The sequence below is a fragment of the Lepus europaeus genome, chromosome 13 (genome assembly GCF_033115175.1).
Source record: "Lepus europaeus isolate LE1 chromosome 13, mLepTim1.pri, whole genome shotgun sequence".
Lineage (NCBI taxonomy): Eukaryota > Metazoa > Chordata > Mammalia > Lagomorpha > Leporidae > Lepus > Lepus europaeus.
Genome location: NC_084839.1, coordinates 87,794,634 through 87,816,220, shown reverse-complemented (window position 1 = coordinate 87,816,220; position 21,587 = coordinate 87,794,634). Strand labels below are relative to the sequence as shown.

Below are 21,587 nucleotides of genomic sequence, written 5' to 3'. Positions count from 1 at the left end.
TCAGTGTGATGATAGTTAAGAGTCCCCTCACAATTTCCTGTCACATCCCCCAATAGATACCTATTGATTAAAATGATACAAAGAAAAGAAAAAATAAGAACTTTTCTACTAATGTTGAAAATAGGGAATTTCCAAACATATCATTAATTTAGAGAAATTTTTTTCTTTTATGTTGAAGTGTGAACGAACTACTAAGAGCTAATACACCATTCTCCTTCTCAAGAGAGCAGGCTAGGTTAATGGGGATTTTAAGTGGAGAAAAGTATAGGAAAATTATAAAAATTCTAGAAAGCTGGCTTAATTTTTCCAAATGGAGTATGAACTTGCCCTAATGCTGTAGAGCACTTTTTAATATAGAAGGGTGGAGTTGGAAACAAAGGACGGATATGAGGGAGATGGGAAATGGCCCATCTGGAGCCTTTTCATAGCTATGGGTTTGGAACTAAGAATAGCATCTGGTCCAAAAAGAAAATACTTGTCACCTTATTCAGTAGTCCATGGGCCCAGTGGATCTTTTCTAATTAATTTTCCAAAAACTTGGCCAGTTCAATTCAAAGCGGGGAAACAGTTTGGAATTAGGGGCGGAGATACTTCTCTACTGGGAGTGGTTATCCTTACTTGGTGAAATTGGTCTCTGGGAGGTAACTTAAAATACCAAGAAAATGCATATGGAGAGAGAGAGAGGCTGTTTTCAGATCCATATCCCTCTGTACTGCTAAAGAGCTGCTGAAAGTCTAAACCTGTGTCTACCTTCTAATTCTTCTGCTTCCTTTTAAAAACCTTTATATTAAGAAGTACTAACGTAAAGAAGTGAAGAGTTGCAAGTATAGATGCAAAGATATTTCACCTATTGTGAACATCTTGCCTTATAATCTAAGTGCAAATATTTGCTTCTGTCCAGAATCATGTGAGAGTACATTGCAGAGATCATGTACCTTTACCCCTAAATAATTTAGTGTTTATTTCCTAAAAAAACAAGAACCATCTCTTGTATTACTGCAGTACTAGTGTCAAATTCTGAAAATTTGATTTTGGCATAGTATTATCAGTTACCTAGTTTATATTTTCTTATTTTTTTCCAGAAATGTTCTTGATAAACTTTTTTTGTTTTCTGATCTAAGATCCAATTCTCAGCTATGCCTTCCATTTCATTGTCTAGTTTTTACTAGTCTCTTTACTCTGGGACATTTCCTAAGCCTTTGTCTTTGATGACCTTGACATTGTTTGAAGTGCAAGCCATGTGTTTTATACATAGCCTCCCAATTTGGATATGTCTGCTGTTTCCTTGAGATTAGATTTAGATTATGCATTTTTGGCAGGAATACCTCAAAGTGAGGTTGTGTCCTCTGTGCTTAACTTCAGGTGGCACATGATCTCTGTCACATGATTGCTGACTTGAACTTCGAATACTTGACTAACACAATTCTCTTAGCTTCTCCACTGTAAAAATTAATGTTTTTCTCTTTGTTAATTAATAAGTACTTTGTAGGAAGATAATTTGAGGTGATAAATAAACTGTTCCTCACCAAACTTTCACCTACCAGTTTTAGCATTTGATTCTTGCTCAAATCAGTTATTGCTATGATGGTTGATTTTCCAGCATTCATCATTTCTTTTACATTAATTGACATTTTACTCTTTTTTTTTTTTTTTTTTGACAGACAGAGTGGACAGTGAGAGAGAGAGACAGAGAGAAAGATCTTCCTTTTGCCGTTGGTTCACCCTCCCAATGGCCGCCGCGGCCAGCGCGCTGTGGCCGGCGCATCGCGCTGATCCGAAGCCAGGAGCCAGGTGCTTCTCCTGGTCTCCCATGCGGGTGCAGGGCCCAGGGACTTGGGCCATCCTCCACTGCACTCCCTGGCCACAGCAGAGAGCCGGCCTGGAAGAGGGGCAACTAGGACAGAATCTGGTGCCCCGACTGGGACTAGAACCTGGTGTGCCGGCGCCGCAGGCGGAGGATTAGCCTATTGAGCCGCAGCGCTGGCCTGACATTTTACTCTTAAGTAACACTTTTTCCTCCTTTGTTGATTTTTATCTTTATTATTTATGTAGACTCACAAATTCTTAGTTTACTCAATAAGTTATACTTATCTGTATTTGTTTTGGTACTTAAATTGTCCCCCTTTGGCCAGTGACAGCCCCTTGATAGCCTCTTGTGCCCTGTTGACATGTTCTGTTTTTTTTTTTTCCTATAATAATTTCTTACTTGAAGACACTGGATGTTTTAGGTTCATCTTAAAGGTATGTTTCCAGGGGCTAGGGTTGTGGCACAGTAGGTTAAGCCACTGCTTGTGAGGCCGGCATTCCATATCAAGAGTGCTGGTTCAAGTCCTGGGTACTCTGTTTTCATTCCAGTTTCCTGCTATGCATCTGAGAACTTAGAAGATGGCCCAAGTTCTTGAGCCCCTTTCATCCCATGGGAGACCAAGATGGAATTGTTGGCTCCTGGCTTTGGTCTGGCCCAAAACTGGTTGTTTTGGCCATTTGCGTAATGAACAAGCAGATGGAAGATTCATATTTCTCTCTCTCTCTCTCGCTCTCTCTCTGTCTCTCTCTCTTTCTCTCTTTCTCTTTGTTTCTCTTTCCCTCCTTCCCTCCCTCCCTCCTTCCCTCCCCTCTTCTCTGTTGCTCTTTCAAACACATACATACACGAATCTTTTTGAAAATTCTGTATTTCCAGAGTTCCAGTTTTTTTCCAGCTGCATATGGTATTTAAAAACCAATATGTAGGTACTGCTTAAAATTTGAGGATAAGATTCTGATGTTGCATACATAAAGAGGAAACAACTCAAAGTATAGTTCACTCCTACTATTTTTTTTAATTTATTTTTTAATTTTATTTGAAAGAGCTCTTCCATCTGCTGGTTTACTCTCCAAAAACCTTTATCAGCTATGTCTGGGCCTAGTTGAAGCCAGTAGTACAGAACTCAAACTTCTGCTTGGATCGTAGGGACTCAGGCACTTGAGCTATTACCTGCTGCCTACCAGGTTGAACATCAGTAGGAAACTGGATTCAAATGGAGTATCTCAAACTTGTAGCAGGTACTCCCATATGGTATATGAATATACCAAGCTGTGACTTAACTGCTCTACCGCGTGCCTGCCACATGCTATTTTCTGAGCACAGTGTGCTTGAACTGATTTGCCTTGCCTACACTATCTGGAAATGAGAGTCTTTACTCTAAATTTCTATCACCGTATCATGTTCTAATCACAGAACAAGTTTTGATATTCTTTTCTAATTTTATTTGGCTTTTAAAAAACATTCTTCTTCTAGGTGAATTTTAGAGTGATACAATAAGTGCTGCTAAAATACATTGTTATTTTGAAATGTACCAAATTGAGTTTATTATTTAGCTTAGGATAGAAGTCATTTTTTATAAGATTGAGTCTTCCCATTTAGGAGTAATAATTTCACTTATTCTTTTATAGACTTCAGTAATAGGCTTATAGTTTTCTTCACAGAATCTTTTGTCTATTGTGTTATTATAATGTAATTGTTTATAGTTTTGTATTTGTGAATAGTATCTTTTTAACATTTCTTTCATTGAATTTATGTGTACAAAAAAGTGCCTAAACCATAAAACCACTACTCAGGTCAGTAAATTGAGCCCAGCTGTCAGCCTGAAGCTCCCTGTCTGTTCTTTCCCAAGCACAACTCTTCTTTCTTCTTTTGTAAAGCCAGCAAATTATTCAGTGTTGGGAACTATAGCAGTTAAGCAAGAGAGACTTTTTTCCCCGCCACAGAAGCCTTAACAGGTATTATTTATTGTTTATAGGCCTATGTTTTAGGGACAAGGGATAGTCTAATTGATCGTGTTTTTGAGACCAACTCTAACAAACAAGCAGATAGGTTTTACATAAGCTGTTTCTTACTGCATCTGTCCTTGAATAAAGCATATTATTATGATGTTCAAATAAAAATAGCCTTTCTAAGGTTTTTATAGTTTATGTGTCAGAAAAGTGCCTTTTAGTTTATCAAGTTTGATATATAATTTGAAAACCATTGTTCTGGTTATTTTTAATGAGGTTGTGGAAAGTGCCTTGCCACACAGTCTCAATTACTGTTCAGTACTGTGGATTAAGTACATGGATGATTTCTATCCTCCCACAATCTTTGGTATTTGTGTCCAGTTCTATCCTTAGGCTTCTTCTCACTATGTACTTTGTCTCTGAGCTGTCTGAGTTATAGTCATACATGTATCTTTATAAAATACACTTTTGTTTCCTTGACTATCTTTTCTTGTGATTTTCTCACATTTCTCAAATGAATGACTTTTATTTAGGGTCATTGTACATCTAGTTCATTGTGTTTTTAGGGATGAGGAGTTTGACCCAAGTCTTGCCTAGAGAAATCTTTGTGGAAGAGGAAAAACAGAGGAAATATTTAGTGAATTATTTAGAAATTAATGATTATGCTATAAAACATGTTATATTCATTATGTGATTACATATAGCCATCTGTACCTGTCTTACTGTCTTCTTGAAAACAAATATAATCTTTATAGTTGTTTGTACCTTTTGGGAAATGTTAGTAGTATGCTTGAAGTGTCAGTTGTAAAAATTTTTATCCTTCTCTCTTCATCTTTAAATTTTTGAAGTTATAAGTAGAGAGTATGCACATTTTTGCAAATAATAAGAGCACTAAGGGTCTTTGTTGTGGTGCAGTAGATAAAGTTGCTGCCTGTGACCCCAGCTGCTCTACTGCCAATCCAGCTCCCTGCTAATGTGCCTGGGAAAGCAATGGGAGATGACCCAAGTTCTTAGGTCCCTGCCTCCCGTATGGGAGACCCGGAAGAAGCTCCTAGCTTTGGATTCACCCAGCTCCAGCTGTTGTGGCCATTTGGGGGGTGAACCATCAGATGCAGGATCTCTTGCACTCTCTCTCTCTCTGTAAACTCTGCTTTTCAAATACGTGGATAAATCTCTTTAAAAAAAAATTAAGAGCACGGAGCTGGCGCTGTGGCACAGTAGGTTAATCCTCCGCCTGCAGTGCTGGCATCTCATGGGTGCCAATTCTAGTCCCAGCTGCTCCTCTTCCAATCCAGCTCTCTGCTATGGCCTGGGAAAGCAGTGGAAGATGGCCCAAGTGCTTGGGCCCCTGCACTTGCTTGGGCCCCGGAAGAAGCTCCTTGGGCCCCTACGCTTGCTTGGGCCCCGGAAGAAGCTCCTTGGGCCCCTGCGCTTGCTTGGGCCCCGGAAGAAGCTCCTGGCTCCTGGCTTTGGATCAGCGCAGCTCCGGCTATTGTGGCCATCTGGGGAGTGAATCAATGGAAGGAAGACCTTTCTCTCTGTCTCTCCCTCTCACTGTCTATAACTCTTATCTCTCAAATAAATAAGTAAAATCTTTAAAAAAAAATTAAGAGCACAAAGTTAATATATGTTGACTGTCTCTTATCTGAAATGTTTCAGTCCTGAACTGTTTTGGATTTCAATTTTTTGGAGGGGATTTTGTGTATATTGGCATACTGAAATACCGTGGGGGTTATATTTCATACGTACCTTCTATATAATTTTGTACATATATGAACATAATTTTATATGGTATTTTTAGTGCACCTATGTTTTGATTGAAATCTGTCATGAGAGATTAAGTATGGAATTTTCCACTTGGGGCAACTATTGGCAGTCAAAAATTTTTAGATTATGGACCATTTCAGATTTTGAATTATTTTCAGATTAGGGATCTCAATTTAAGTGCTTCGTTATAAATAATGTCAGAGCTCTTTTTTGTTTTCAGTTCTGCATCAATAAGTATTTTCTTCTGAAAAGTTTAACAATTCATCATCATATAGTCCTATTTGGATTATTGTATTTTTTGTTGTCTTTTTGTTTGTTTTTTGAAATATTCTAACAACATTTTCGGTTTTGCTTCCAGAAAAATTGATTGCTTACCAACGAGAATTTCTTGCTTTAAAAGAACGTCTTCGAATTGCTGAACATAGAATCTCACAGAGATCTTCTGAATTAAATAGCATTGTACAACAGTTTAGGAATGTAGGAGCAGAAACAAATGGAAGTAAGGATACACTAAATAAGTTTTCAGGTACAATATCTTTTTAATATAAAAGTATTTTTAAATGACTAGAGTAAATCTATTTGAAAGTTCTGAAAAGTAGTTTATCAATCATCATGTTATCCCATTTAGAAAGAAAAATCATATAAACCATTCTATTCTGGTACATTATAAAATAATTTTTATTAATTGCTAAATTTGATTTTAAGAGAATAATAGTAAATTAAGTTTCAGCTCTAAATTTCATGGACAATAATGAGGAACTGGCATCTTTTGAAAACATTTATAATGAGGTTAAAGTTTATTTTGTGATTCATATATGGACTTCAGCTGTACTCTGGAAAAGTCTTTGAATTATTTCATGCGATTAGTACTCTTGAGTATGATTTATAATAAAAAAAGACCAATGGGTGTATGATAGATACCTTTGGGAGCAGCTGAACTCTTCTTTCGCTGAGAACTTCTGGTCAGAGTTAAGATGAATGCCAATTATTTTCTATTTCTGTATGCTTCTTATTCTGATAATTAAATTAACATGTATTTAATAATTTACCTCCAAATTTGCATGATCATTCTATGTTGATTTTTTATCTATTCTAAAAAATATGAATTCTCTTCTTGAGATCTGCTGCCTTACCTTATTTCAAAGTTTTGTTTCTTACTTCCTTTCCTGATAAATTTTTAATGTGTGAGTAAATATTCTTCAAGATAGTGGTTTTCTTTGTTTTTGTTTTAAACATTTATTTGTTTGTTTGAAAGGCAGAGTTAGCTGGTGCTGTGGCTCAGCAGGTTAAAGCCCCACTCTGCAGTGCTGGCATTCCATTTGGGCGCCGGTTAACAGCCTGGCTGCTCTACTTCCGATGCAACTTTCTGCTATGGCCTGGGAAAGCAGTAGAATATGGCCCAAGTCCTTGGGCCCCTGCATCTGTGTGGGAGACCCAGAAGAAGCTCCTGGCTCCTGGCTTCAGATTGGCATAGCTCTGGCCATTGTAGCCATCTGGGGAATGAACCAGCAGATGGAAGACCTCTCTTTCTCTCTGCCTCTGTCTCTCTGTAACTCTGCCTTTCAAATAAATAAATACAATCTTAAAAGAAACAAACAAACAAAAAAAACAGCTACCTATTTTGGTTTTGGTAGGTTGAGATTGGCATGCTGAACTTTATAATAATTTCTTAAGAAATTAAACATTAATTTAATGTCTGACAGTCATTTGTATTTCTTTTGTGAATTTGGTTCTTGTATTTTTTTAATGGGATTGAAGCTGCAAGTCTTTGCTGTCACCTTCCTTATTTAAAAGTTGTGTTCTAATTTGACAAGAATTTTAAACAACATTTTTATACTACCAAGTGTTTCATACATTAAATTATTCATTGGTTCCTTTATTTGAAACTATTTGAAAGTTAGGATCTGTACTGTGCTGTTCAAATTATTTCACTTGAAGTTTTTATAAAAAAATACATCTTTGCAAAATTTTTATTTTATTTTATTTTTTTTATTTTTGACAGGCAGAGTGGACAGTGAGAGAGAGAGACAGAGAGAAAGGTCTTCCTTTGCCGTTGGTTCACCCTCTAATGGCCGCCGCGGTAGCACGCTGCGGCCGGCGCACCGCGCTGTTCCTATGGCAGGAGCCAGGTGCTTCTATAGATGTATGAACAAAGTGAAAGTTATTGGTGGTCAGTGTAGTGTTATATTTCATCAATGTCTATTTAGGCTTTCTTCACCTTATTTAGCATCATGCCTCTGTGAGACTTGGGTTGCAAACTGTCCTTTTCATTTTAAATGGGGAATCTCCTTTGCCACAGTAAGAATTAGGAAAGAAAATTCTTTAGTTCTTATAGTTTTTTAACTCTTATTTTATAAAATCAGCAGCTTCAATAGGATAAGGTATTCCTGTGATTGATTATACTTCTATGTTTCAGATAATACCTTAAAACTATTAAAGGAGTTAACAAGCAAAAAATCTCTTCAAGTGCCAAGTATTTATTATCATCTGCCTCATTTATTGAAAAATGAAGGAAGTCTTCAACCTGCTGTGCAGATTGGTAATGGAAGAACAGGAGGTGTGTCTATTTTGTTCCTTAATGTGATTCTATTGCCATTCATAGTTGTGTTATGGACATTATTAACCATCAGAAGTTTAACAGTTTAAAGAATACAAATTCTGTCATCTGTATACAGTAACTTCTAGTTCATATATTCCATTTTGAAAGCAGCTAGACATTTTTCTTCATAGACCAAAGTAATATTGCTGAAAAAGATTATGAAAAATGTAGTTCAGGCAGATAAATATTTAAACCTTTATAATTTTTCTGTTTTAAAAAAATTGGGGGTGGAGGTGAGCATTCGGCACAGTGGTTAAACTGTTGATTACGATGCCAGCAGCACACGTCAGAGTGTGTGGGTTCTAGTCCTAACTCTGCTTCTAATTCCAACTTCTAGCTAATGTGTACCCTGGGGGCAGCAGATGACAGCTGAAGTACTTGAGTCCTTACCACCCATTTGGGAGACCTGGATTGAGTCCCTGGCTCTTGGCTTTGGCCTGCCCCAGCTGTTGTAGACATTTGGGTAGTGGAATATCTGTGTCTGTCTTTGCTTTTCAAATAAATTTTTTAAAAATTTAAGTATTTATTAGAGAGGTAGAGTTATAGAAAGAGGGAGAGACAGAGAAAGGTCTTCCTACCACTGGTTCACTACCCAAATGGCTGCAATGGCTGGAGTTGGGCCAATTTGAAGTCAGATCTCCCAAGTGGGTACAGGGCCCAAGGACTTGGGCCATCTTCTACTGCTTTCCCAGGCCGTAGCAGAGAGCTGGATTGGAAGAAGAGCAGACAGGACCTGAACCAGCACCTATATGGGATGCCAGTGCCACAAGTGCCAGTTTTACCCGCTATGCCACAGTGCCAGCCCCTCATAAATATTTATAATAAATTAATTGGGTCTTGCATTCTGTAAAATTCCAGATATTACATACAAAATTATTCTGTGTGTGCGTGTATGTATGTGTATGTGTATGTGTGTGTTTTAAGGAGCGGAGAGGATGCTAGCTTTCCAGGATATTCAAAGGGTTATATAACTCTAAAAATATTAAGAAATATTGCTTAAGGATACAGGAAAGAGAATTTTTTAAAAAGATTTATTTATTTAGTTCGAAAGTCAGAGAAGATATCTTTCTCAGTGGCCTCACGCCCCAGGCAGCAGCCAGGAGCTTCTTCAGGGTCTCCCACATGGTTGGCAGTGGTTCTAGTACTTGGGCCATCTCATGCTGCTTTTCCCAGGCCATTAGCAGAGAGCTGGATCAGAAGTGGAACATCCAGGATATGAACTGATACCCATAATGGGATGTTGGTGTTGCAGGCAGTAGTGTTACCGGCTACACCACAATACTGGCCCCAGGAAGGGAAAATTTTAATGTACATCTGGGTGCTTTTTGTTTTCTAGCTGTCTGCTTTAGCTACCTTTCAAAAATACTATCAACTTTATAAAACTCTTAACTATTAAACAGCTGATTGAATGACTTAAAAATAAAACATCAGTGTATTTCAGAGGAATGAGAAAGGATAGCTCACCCAATAGAACAGTAACTGACTTGTGAAGCTTCACTTTAGTAAAAGACACACACTGGTCAAATAACCAGTTGTGCAAATAAGTGTATAATTGCAACTTTAATGATAAAAAGGATATTGAGAATCTATAAAAGGGGCATTTGACCTAATTAGGGAGTTGAGGGAAGTCTTAAATACACTTGATCTGAGACCGGTAGAATATGCGTGTAGTTTAATGTTGAAGTATAGAGGGCTGGTGTAGAGTAAGATTGAAACAAAGGTTGTAAATTGAGGCCAGATAATGTTGACCGCTTTTTGTTTTGTTTTGTTTTGTTTTTAATTCCAAGAACAGTAAGAAGACATTGAAGGGTTTTGAAGAGGGCTGATTAAAGATGACTTCATAAGATTTAAATTTTGCGGGGCCGGAACTGTGATGCAGTGGGTTTAAGCCCTGGCTTGCAGCGCCGGCATCCCATATGGGCGCCGGTTCTAGTCCCGGCTGCTCCTGTTCCAATCCAGCTCTCTGCTGGGAGGACAGTAGTGGATGGCCCAGGTCCTTGGGGCCCTGTACCCACATGGGAGGCCTGGAGGAGGCTCCTGACTCCTGGCTTCAGATTGGCCCAGCTCTGGCTGTTGCAGCCATCTGGGGAGTAAACCAGTGGATGGAAGACTTCTCTGTCTATACCTCTTTCTGTAACTCTTTCAAATGAATAAAATAAATCTTTTTTTTTTTTTTTTTAAAAAAAGGTTTAAATTTTGCAAAGATCACACTTGCTATGATGGTAGGGGTACTTGAGGATGTGGGAAGAAGAGTAGATGAAAGAGATCAGCTTAAGGTCTTTAATGAGGTTTTAGTGATCCACTTGAGAAAGGATGAATTTGGACTATGTAGTAGCAGGAATATAAGAAAGAAGGTGGATGTAAAGGTTGCTTGCAGTGTATGGGGATATAAAAGAAAGGACATCAGGGCCAGGGCTGTGGTGCAGTGGATTAAGCCACAGCTTGCAGCACCAGCATCCCACCTGGGTGCCAATTCAAGTCCCAGCTGCTCAACTTCCCATCCAGCTTCCTGCTAATGTGCACAGGAAAGCAGTGGAATATGGCTTCACCCACATGGGAGACCTGGAAGAATCTCTGGGCTCCTGGCTTTGGCATGGCCCAGCCCCAGTCTTGTGGCCATTTGAGGAGGGAATCAGTAGATGAAAGATACCTCTCTCTGTCTCTCCTTCTCTTGCTCGGTACCCTGCTTTCAAACAAATAAAAATAAATCTTTAACAAAAAAAAAGTCATAGTGATGAACTGGATTTGTAGACTCAGGTAGAAGGGGGGTTGAGGATAAGTGCTAGGTTTCTGGATTGAGATGCATAGTAAGGACTATTTCCTGTGATAAGGGGACTCAGTGCTAATTCACTGAATTTTGTAACATTGATTTGCAAGAGAAGATCATAAACTTGGATATAAGTTTGAAGGTGATTTTGAGATACTGCAGTGGAGATACCAAATAGGCAGTTGGATATTTAGGTGTAGGATGCAAGGGAGAGATTTGAGCTGGTTTAATTTTCAGTCATTGTTTTGTAAATAAGTTGTAAGATGAGATCACTTAGGGTTTAGGACTAAGTTTTTTCAGCATTTAATTTCCAAAGAGAAAAATGGAGCCAGGGAAGAAAGAGAATTGTAACTAGGCAATAGAAGAAAAAATTGTCATGAAATATAAGGGGAAAAGGAATAAATGGCTAAAGTCAAACCGTAAGGAAACTTGGTAGGCTAAAAATATTTGACTAGTGGTGAATATTTAAAAAGGTACATAATTTATAACTGAAGGTAATTGAAGATTGCCAAATTAAAGTTATTCTTAAATTTTTCTTGACTTTAAGTGCTACAATTTGAAAACCTCAGGAAAGTGAAAGAAAACTTAAAGAATAATAGTTGTTAGCTCTGTCAATTTATAAACACCATGAGGAAAGGTTTTACCTATCTTATAACTGTATTTCAGATTGTCTAGTGTGTAATAAATATATATGCACGATTTGATATTTGAATTGAAAATATTGGACATTAATCATTGGAACAAAATATTTAATCTTACCTTTTGGCTCTGTTTCTGTTTGGCTCCCTGGTCCACTTTGCTCCTCCTAAAAGGATGATAGGAACATATTCTTCACTTTGCTGACATAGTTCTGAACTGCAACTCCTTGGAGTATTTATGTTTCCTAGGTTGTAAGTCATAGAATGCTGTATCAAACAGAACAAATGGAGTAATGCTATTGCCTAACAACTCCAAAATCTCAGTGAAACAAAGGGTTCTTTATTTTTTTGCTTATGGTACGTGTCCGTTAAGGTTTATGGGCTTCCTGCTTCATTGATTAATCAAGGATCCAGGTTGTAGAGCAGTTCCTGTCTTGAATATTGCTAGTCTCCAGCCGAAAGAGGAAGAAGATGTGAAATATTACCAGGAACTCAGAAGGCAGGGGAAAACTGCTCTTTTTTATGGTAATTCTGCCAATTACTGCAGATATAGTTACTCTAATTCTGTAGGTTTGGCTAAATTTAGTACTTTCATTTTTAGTTTTGGAGTTGTTGCATGCCTTGGTTTAAACTAAAGAATTTGAATTTCAGCTCCAAAATAGTATATAAACCTGCTGCCTAAACTTAAAACAGAAACAAAACAAAACAATAAACCAAGAAGTGGGGAATAGAGGATTTGTATTACTTCATAACGTCTTTGTGTACTCTTGAATTAGTATCTGTATTACTTTTTCCATAAATGAAATGTTTTGAACTCCAAATGAGTTAACATTTCCTTGAGAAAGCTTCACATTCACAAAGTTTAACACTATGTTGTTAGACTTTTAGTCTACATTCTAAACATTTTAAGTATTTTTTTTTTTAATTTAAATCCTAAGGGAGATTGAAGTATATGAAAATTTGCTTCCAGGGTAACTCATCTTGTGTTTTGGCATCTCAAAGTAAAATAGTCAAAATAGAAATTTTGCTTTGGAGCCTTCTCCCCATCAAATGTGTTGTTAGTAAAAGATACCCATCTGCTTACTCAGCTCCTTGTTGGTTCCTCCATTTTGCTTGCTTCTGCCAGTCTGAAGCCCCATTGGTGAGGATCTCTCATATCTATCCATTCATCTTCATCTCTTCAAACATTCTAATTCAGCGAATTAGTTTCGTCCTAAATTATATCCTCAAGATGTTGTCACCTTTAAAATGGTGTTTTTACTCTCTACAAAATTTGGCAGTCTCTTACAATTACAATTTGGATAGTGTCACTCCCTTTACTATAATCTCTCAGTAGCTTTCTCTTGCACTCAGAATTAAAACTAAATTAAAAGCTGCCTTCTGTAATGCCAGTACCCCTTATGGGCACCAGTTCATATCATGTCTGCTCTACTTCCAGTTCAGCTTCCTGCTAATGGCCTGAGGAAAGCAGTGGAAGATGGCCCAAGTGCTTGAGCTCCTCCTATCCATGTGGGAGACCAGGAAGAAGCTCCTGACTCCTGGCTTTGGCCTGGCCCATCCCCAGCCATTGTGGCATTCTGGGGAATGAACCAGCAGATGGAAAAATCTCTCCCTCTTTCTCTTCCACTTTCTCTCTGTAACTCTGACTTTCAAATAAATAAATCAGTCTTTAAAAAAGAAAAAAGCCAAATTTCTTATCTGTGTGATATAACCCCTAACTCACTTGATTTATTCTTCTTTAGATGTGTTTCTTTCCATTTCTTGACTGTGTGAAAATCGTTCTTTCTTCAGGGCCCTGCCATTTCCTTTTCTGAAATTTCCTTCCCCTTCTCTTTCTCATCACTAGTTATAAGCTCAGTTGATATCAGAGGAGCCTTTCATGATTACACTATCTAAAGCAGTACTACTCCCCACTTCCAATTCACTACTCTTCTAACATTACATTTTAATTGTTATAGACTCTATGATACTTGAACATTATATTATTTATTTATCATTTACCCTTCCCTCCTTTCTAGAAGGTAAATTCTATAAGTGCAAAGACCTTGTTTATGTTACTGTTATATATCTAACACTTCTGCTTTCCCAGGCACATTAACAGGAAGCTGGATTGTAAGTGGAACAGATTTGACTCAAACTTGCACTCATGTAGGATTCCAGCATTGCAGGCAGTGACTTAACCCACTGAACCACAACTCTGGCACCTGTTATTTTTTAAAGTTACACTTTAAAAAAATTATTCATTTTACCCATTTGCAAGATAAAAAAGAGAGTACACTATGTATCTCCCATCTACTGGTTTACCCCCTGAATGCCTGCAACAGCCAGGCCTGGAACAAGCTGAGGCTGAGAGCAGGGCACTCAACCCAAGTCTATCTGTGAGTGGTAGGGACCCTACTACTTCAGCCATATTTGCTGTCTCCCAGGGTACACATTCACAGGAAGCTGGAATCTGGAGTGAACTGGGACTTGAACTTACTAGTAAGGGATGCTGGCATCCAAACCAGCATCTTAACCACTGTGAAATGCTCTCACCCCCTTTTTTACCTTTAGAATCCTATGAATTATCAATACTTTGTATTTTATCTCTAGCAAATTGTTAATAAACATAATTTACTTTTAGGGTTTGCAAAAATGCTTTTGATTTATAATGCTCAGAATATTAAGACTTTAAGAAATAATTTTTGAAAATTTAGTGGAAATCATCAGTTTCATAACACAGTGTTCCCCAAAAATCACTGCCATGTGTAGAATTGCACAATGGAAAGAGCAAAATGGGATTAGGATCACAACACTCAAAAACTTTGTTTTATATGTAAAAATGACAAGAACAGGGGCAGATGTTGTGGCGTAGCAGGTAAAGCCATGTGCCTGTAATGTTGGCATCTCATATGGGTGCTGGTTTGGTGTCCTGGTTGCTCCACCTCTGATCATGCTTCCTGCTAATGGCCTGGGAAAAGCAGTGAGAGATAGGCCAGGTGTTTGGGCTATGCCACCCATGGGGGAGACCTGGATTAAGCTCTTGGCTCCAGCCTTCAGCCTGGCCCATCCCTGGCCATTGCAACAACTATCTTGGGAATGAGCTGGTGGATGGAAGATCTCTGTCTCTCTGTAACTCTGGCTTAAAAAGTAATAATAATAAAAATGGTAGCACAGTTTTACACATTGCATGATTGAAAAATATGTAAATACAAATAGAGTACTCTGCCTTGAAGTAGACCTAAGGTTTGCTTGTTAAAGTGGCTGTAGACGTGTTACAGCTCTAAGTTACAGTGAAGTGGCGCATAAGATGAGTTGGCTGAATTCCAACTGAAGTTGTAACACCAAGTGTGGCTGAATGTGGTTGGTAATGTGTGAACTGAGGAGGCTAGTAGATGTTTGAGGTATCTGTGTTTTGTTATTTCTACATGGTTCTGTGTAACTTTCTGAAAATTGCTGCTGGGTATAGTTTTCAGGTGATGACCTAGCAAGTGTCTGTCTCAGAGGATAAGTTGCACATCAGGAAATGTGAAATTCACATTCCCAAATTGTTTCCTAATATATTAATCATGTAGGAACAAAAATTGGATTCAAGACAGGCAGTGTAGGGGCCACATTGTGGCGTAGTAGGTAAGGCTGCTGCCTGTAATGCCACATCCCATATGGGCACCAGTTTGTCTCAGAGAGACACGAGAGGTCTTCCGTTCTCTGGTTCACTCCTCAGATGGCTGCAACAACTTGAGCTGGGCCAATCCGAAGTCAGGGGCCAGCAGCTTCCTCTAGGTCTCCAATCCTAGGTTGATCCAGGGAGCTAGATCGAAAGTGGAGCAGCCAGGACCTGAACCATCTCTTATATAAGGTGCCAGTCCCATAGGTGGTGGGTTGACCTTTTATTCCACAGGGCTGACCCCTAACTAAATAAATTAAAAAAACAAAACAAAACAAAACATAAAACAAAAAGCAAGCAGTGTAACAGAATTAACTAAAGTTTTAGACTTGAATAAATAGTATACAGCGTTTCCATATACTCAGTGAACCTAAATGTTCTTATCTATATTAGTGATCAAAACCGGGAAATTAATGTTGATACTATACTATTAACTGACCTTGGCTCCTATTCAGACTTTGTCATTTAAAAAAAAATTATTATTATTTATCTGTTCTAGGATCTAGCTCAAAATCTTATTTCTTTTTCTTTTTTTTTTTTTTTTAAGATTTATTTATTTGGCAGGCAGAGTTATAGAGAGAGGTAGAGACAGAGAGGTCCTCCATCCGCTGATTCACTCCCCAGATGGCCGCAATGGCCAGAGCTGTGCCAATCCGATGCCAGGAGCCAGGTGCTTCTCCTGGGTCTCCTATGTGGGTACAAGGGCCCAAGGACTTGGGCCATGTTCTACTGCTTTCCCAGGCCATTGCAGAGAGCTGGATCGAAAGTGGAGCAGCTGGATCTCGAACAGGTGCCCATCTGGGATGCCAGCGCTTCAGGCCAGTGTGTTAACCCGCTGAGCCACAACGCCGGCTCCCAAATCTTACATTTTTTTAATTGTCATGTCTCAATCTGTAGCAGTCTGGAACAGTTCCTTGTTCTTTGTCTTTCATGACCTTTTAAGAGTATAGCCTGGTTATTTTACAGTTTCTCCAAATTTGGATTTGTCTGATGTTTCCTCATATTTAGATTGAAATTAGACATTTTTTATCAAGAAAACTACACAACTGAGTTGTACCTTTCATGGTTTGTGATATACTTGAACCTGCTATATAACAGTCAATTTTTGTTTTTAAAGTTTTATTTATTAAAGAGAGATCCTTTATTTATTTATATATAAGATACAGATACTTTTATTTATTACAGAGAGAGTGAAGCCTGCTGCTTCACTACTCAAAGACGGCAGTAGCCAGGAGTTTGAAGCCAGGAGCAAGGAACTCAATCTAGCTTTCTCACGTGAGTGATAGGGTAACCTAACTAGTTGAGCCATCATCACTGCCTACCAGGGTCTGCGTTAGTAGGAAGCTGGAATCAGAAACTGGAGCCACTATCAAGCCTAGGTACTCTGATAATGGGACATGAGCATTTTAACTGGCATCTGAATTGCTAAGCTCCTCTAAGTCACTAAGATGTGTTTAATGTTTGAGTTTTAGCTGTATAGTAAAATTTGCAGTTTGTACTTTATAACTTCTTATTTTTAGTCTGAAGTTTAATGTTTTGCTTTTCTATCATCTTTTATATTAGTTCTTATTGTTAAACCATGAGGGGAAGGCATTAGCTTTTTGCTAATATGGCAGAAGACAGCTGATGATTGCCCAAGTACTTGGGTACAGGAGGGAGACCCATATGGAGTCCTTGGTTTCTGTCTTTGACTTGGCACAGTCTGTCCTGTTTCAGGCATTTGGGAAATGAACCAGTGGATGGAAGTTGTCTCATTCTCTCTGCCTTTCACAAAGAATTATACACAGTATCATAGACATGCCTTTGAATCGTTTGGTTATTTTTCTTTCTGAAACTCAGTATATTTTGATCTCTCAATTAATCCTATCAATTTGAGCATAATACTTTTGTAATAGTGTTTTTCTATATTTTCCTTGTAAAATCTTTTAATATAATTACAATATTATTTTGTTTCAGTTTCAATAGTAATGGGAATTCCCACAGTGAAGAGAGAAGTTAAATCTTACCTCATAGAAACTCTTCATTCCCTTATTGATAATCTGTATCCTGAAGAGAAGCTGGACTGTGTTATAGTAGTCTTCATAGGAGAGGTAATTATTTATTTGTACTCCATACATTTAAACAGGAATTATAATTGAATATATATTTTAAAATTGTGATAAGATTGGATAATATTTGCCATCTGTTAGTTTAATGTGGGTCTAAATTATTGATTGCCTTAACTTTTCTGCTGTACTTGGAAACTGGAATAGTAACCTTCATTGTCAGCAGAATGATAAATAGTCCAAAGTGCCCTGCTGTTGAATCAGTTTACCTCTCTTCTAACAGCCAGTGAGATAGCTTGTTTATCTGTTCTTATGGGTAGTATGAGGATGTCTTCAAAAAGTTGGTGAATTGGTGTATTATGAAAAATTATGCATAGATTTCAGATTTATTTTGCACAAAAGTAAACTTAACTTTAAATTCCATTTCCCCATGAACGTTCTGAAGTACATTCGTGTTTGTGTTTGTCTTTAGATTTTTTTTTTTGCCTATATGATGTTTTATTTAACTTTGCTTTTTTTAAATTTGGATTTCTTTACTATGTGGGATTAAATGTTTTATGTGTTTTATTACCATTTGTATTTATTTTTATAATCTTTGCTCATATTTTTAGTTGTAACTAGATTTTTAAGAATTTCTCATATGTGTTAGGGAAATAACTCTTTGAAATACTTTGTCCATTTTATTACTTGTATTTACTTTGTTTATGATGCTTATAGTCTTTTATAGAAGTTTTACATTATGAGTAATTAAGTTTGTTGATCAGATATTGTATACATGTAGAAATGGATTCAGTCTTCTTGGAAAGCAACTTGGCAATGGCTATTAAGATTTGTAATATACACCATAACTCAATATTTTGCTTCTAAAAAACTGATCCATTTGTTGGCCACAACGGCTAGGGCTGGGCCAGGCCAAAGCCAGGAGCTTCTTCAGGGTCTCCCATGTGGATGCAGGGTCCCAAGCACTTGGGCCATCCTCCACTGCTTTCTCGGGCACATTAGCAGGGAACTGGATGGAAGTGGAGCACCAGGGACATGAACTGGCTCACATATATGATACCTGCATCCCAGGTGGCAGCTTAACCATATGTGCTAAACACTGGCCCCTTGAAGATTTAATTTAAAAATATTTAGAAAGTATAAAGTTTACTGGCATGTCGAAAGAATTTTAAAAATTATGCATTTTGTGCAGAGTTAAGTTGCTTGGGACACCCACAATCCAGATCTGAGTGCCTTGTTTGAGTCATGGCTATTCCACTTACAATCCAGCTTCCTGTTAGTATCTTGGGAGGACCAAATGACGGCTTAAGTGGTTGGATTACTACCAATCATGTGAGGGACCTGGACTGGGTTCCAAGTTCCTGGCTTTGGCCTGGCCCAGCCCTGGCTGTAGCAGACATTTTGGGAATGAACTAGTGGATGGGAGATCTCTTTCTCTCTCCTGCCTTTCAAATAAAAGGGAAAAAAAATTTAAAAATTATCAGTGATACATAAACAGTTATGTAATTATTATGTAGTTTTGTATGTATGTATGTATGGTAGGAGGGAAATGGTAGACAGGTAGTACCTGTAGTTAGCTACAAATTCAGATACAGAAAGTTGGTGAGGTCAGTATACAGAGAGATCGGTTTGTTTGCAATATAAAAATCACAGTTGAGAACAAATGATAAAAACATTCCTGGTGCAAATGTATGTTAGCATAAAACCAAGGAACTAAGTGAAGCTACAAATAGGGCTGTAAAGATAAAGTTTCTTTAGCTTAACTGTGAAAAGATCCAGTTGTTGATGAATCAATAAATGTTTCTCTGTATAGAAAAAAAAAATGATCCATTTGTACCTTTGCAAACAAAGAAATATATTCAAGCACATAAACATTTATATAGCTCCTACATGTATATTGTAAAATATATAAGGAATATATAAATTCAGTTGTGACCTGAAAATGTGCACGTGTCAGCATGCACAGGAGGATTAAACAGTTCATTGAATTGCCATCAGGCAATTAAAAATTATCAATCACTGCAACTGACTTTACCCTGACTAGTAATTTTCACCTTTCTTTGCCTTTCTTATTCATCCTTCTAGTCTCAGCTTATACTCTTTTGTGAAAGCGTCACCAGTGTTTCATTTGTAGTTTATCTAAAGTAAATAAGCAAAAATAAATAGAACTTTTTCAAATTATTTTAAAAATAAATCAGGAATTTTTATAAAGGCATAAATTATCTGGTTCATTTTAATATATGGGGAGAAAATTTTAAGAAAGAAAAGGAAATGGAGAAGACTAGACATGGACAGTCAAAGGATATAATTTTTTTTTTCCTGTTGGACTTTGTGTTCTTTGTACTCTTTTTCTCTTGAAAGAGAGGGAGAAACTCTGTAAGATGTCCCCCTGGCAGGAGAGACTGAAAAGTAATTCTTTGCTGGTGTTTTTGTTCATTTTGGTTCACTCCTAGGCATGTATGATGAGACCTTTATAGAACATGCAAAATTTTGAACAGTTGACCAAGGATGCATTATTTGAAAGTTCACTGAGTGTATTCTGAATTTCACGGGGGGTTGGTAGGATTGAATCCTAACTGCTCTGAAGGGTCCATAGAATGATCTAAGGATGGTGTTCAGATTTTAAGATTGTATCTCCCTTATGTTTATTTTCACTTAGAATGTTTTATTCTAATGATCCTTTTGTTGACTATATGCCTTGTGTTATTTACATATTTTCTTATACTATTTAAAAATTAGCTTTTAGATTTATTTATTTGAAAGGTGGGTGTGGGGTGGGTGGAGAGAAAGAAAGAGAATGAGAATCTTTCATCTGCTGTTTCACTTCCAAAATGGCCACCAACAGCCAGGTCTGGGCCAGGCTGAAGCTAGAAGGCAGGAGCCAGGAACTCTATCCAGGTCTCCCACATGGGTAGCCAGGACTTGAGTCCTTGGAGCATCTAATGCTGCCTTCCCAGGTGCGTTAGCAGGGAGCTCAGCGGGTAGCAATGCAGCTGGGGTTCAAACCAGTGCTCTGATACGGAATGCCAGCATTGTAGTGTGGCCTAATCTGCTGTGCCACAATGCCCTCCCCTATTTTTTATTTGATTCACTCTGTGTGTGCCTGCAATAGGTTAGGGCTGGACTGGGCTGGGCCAGAACTGTGGCTAAGGTGGGTGCCAGAAGCTGGGAACTCATTTCCCATCTCCCATGTGGGTGTCAGGAACCCAATCATGAGTGCCTCCTAGGGTGACCAGTGGCAGGAAGCTGAAGTCATGAGCCAGAGCCTGGAATTGAACCTAGGCATTGTGATGTGGGATGGGGGTGTCCTAACATCTAGGCTAAATGCCTACTCTGTATACTATATGTATATTATTTTAATCACTCATGCATTTTTGGCAAAATATTTCCCTAAAATGTACTCTGGGTTTATTCCTGCCCTGGTCTTATTATTGGAGTCTTCCCTACGTTATAAATCTTGAAGGGGTGAAGTTCTGCTTCTCACTAAAATGCCAGATACTTGCTTTACCAGTTTGGGCCCAGCCACTTGGATACTCTTATTTAAGACTTTGAATGGAGCTTCATTCTTTTCAGATGCACAGAAAATCTAAAAGAATGAATGAATTATTAGAACTTAGGAATTTAGCAAATTGGGTGAATATAGGAGCAACTTATGTTTTTATATGCCTGTAACAGAAAGTACAGAGTTTTTATATGCCTGTAACAGAAAATACAAAGAGTAGATTCAGTCTGGCAATAGAAGGTGGTGACATGGCAGTGTCTTCACAGGAGAAGGGTGGGTACAGAGGCTTCAAGGGAAAAGGGCTTGGCACACTGTGGCGTTAGGAGCATTCTGTGATTTCTGACTGAACTAGCCTGGTTCCTTAGCTTAACTTGAAGTTCTGTGAGCTCTACTTAGTTATCTTTCAGGATATCATTTTTGTAATTATTCTGCCACAGTCAGTTTCTGTTGATTGCAACTAAGATCCTGACTGATCAGATTGTATCTTGTTCAAAAACCTATATTCTGTGTTACTGTCAGCAAATGGGACAGGCAGTCCATATGCATGTGGTAGCAGGTGGCTGTATGCTATCTTCAGTGGTTAGACAGAAATGAAATGAATTTTTGATGTGGGTGTCAGGTGGAATATAACCTAAACTGAAACACCTGGATGACATTGGTGATAACCATAAATATTGCAAGGTTAGTTTTAGATATCTTATATTACCCTATTCATTCACATTGTATTAGCAATTTACCTCAAACATTCTGAAGCCCTTATTTTTTTTTTAAGATTTTTTTTTTAAAGATTTGTTTCATTTATTTGAAAGACAGAGTTACAGAGAGAGAGAGAGAGAGAGAGAGAGAGAGAGGTCTTCCATCCTCTGGTTT

At 37.9% G+C, this 21,587-nt stretch overlaps 1 protein-coding gene across 4 annotated transcripts in view; it reads left to right on the top strand.

Annotated features, from left to right (window-relative positions):
* MGAT4A (alpha-1,3-mannosyl-glycoprotein 4-beta-N-acetylglucosaminyltransferase A) overlaps nucleotides 1–21,587 on the top strand; it is a 123,506-nt gene that overhangs the window by 36,771 nt on the left and 65,148 nt on the right. For all 4 annotated transcript variants that reach the window (XM_062208766.1, XM_062208767.1, XM_062208768.1 and 1 more), the window contains exons 3-5: nucleotides 5,879–6,046; nucleotides 7,937–8,077; nucleotides 17,127–17,260. In XM_062208766.1, coding sequence (XP_062064750.1) covers nucleotides 5,879–6,046; nucleotides 7,937–8,077; nucleotides 17,127–17,260 — 443 coding nt within the window. The remainder of the gene's footprint in view (nucleotides 1–5,878; nucleotides 6,047–7,936; nucleotides 8,078–17,126; nucleotides 17,261–21,587) is intronic.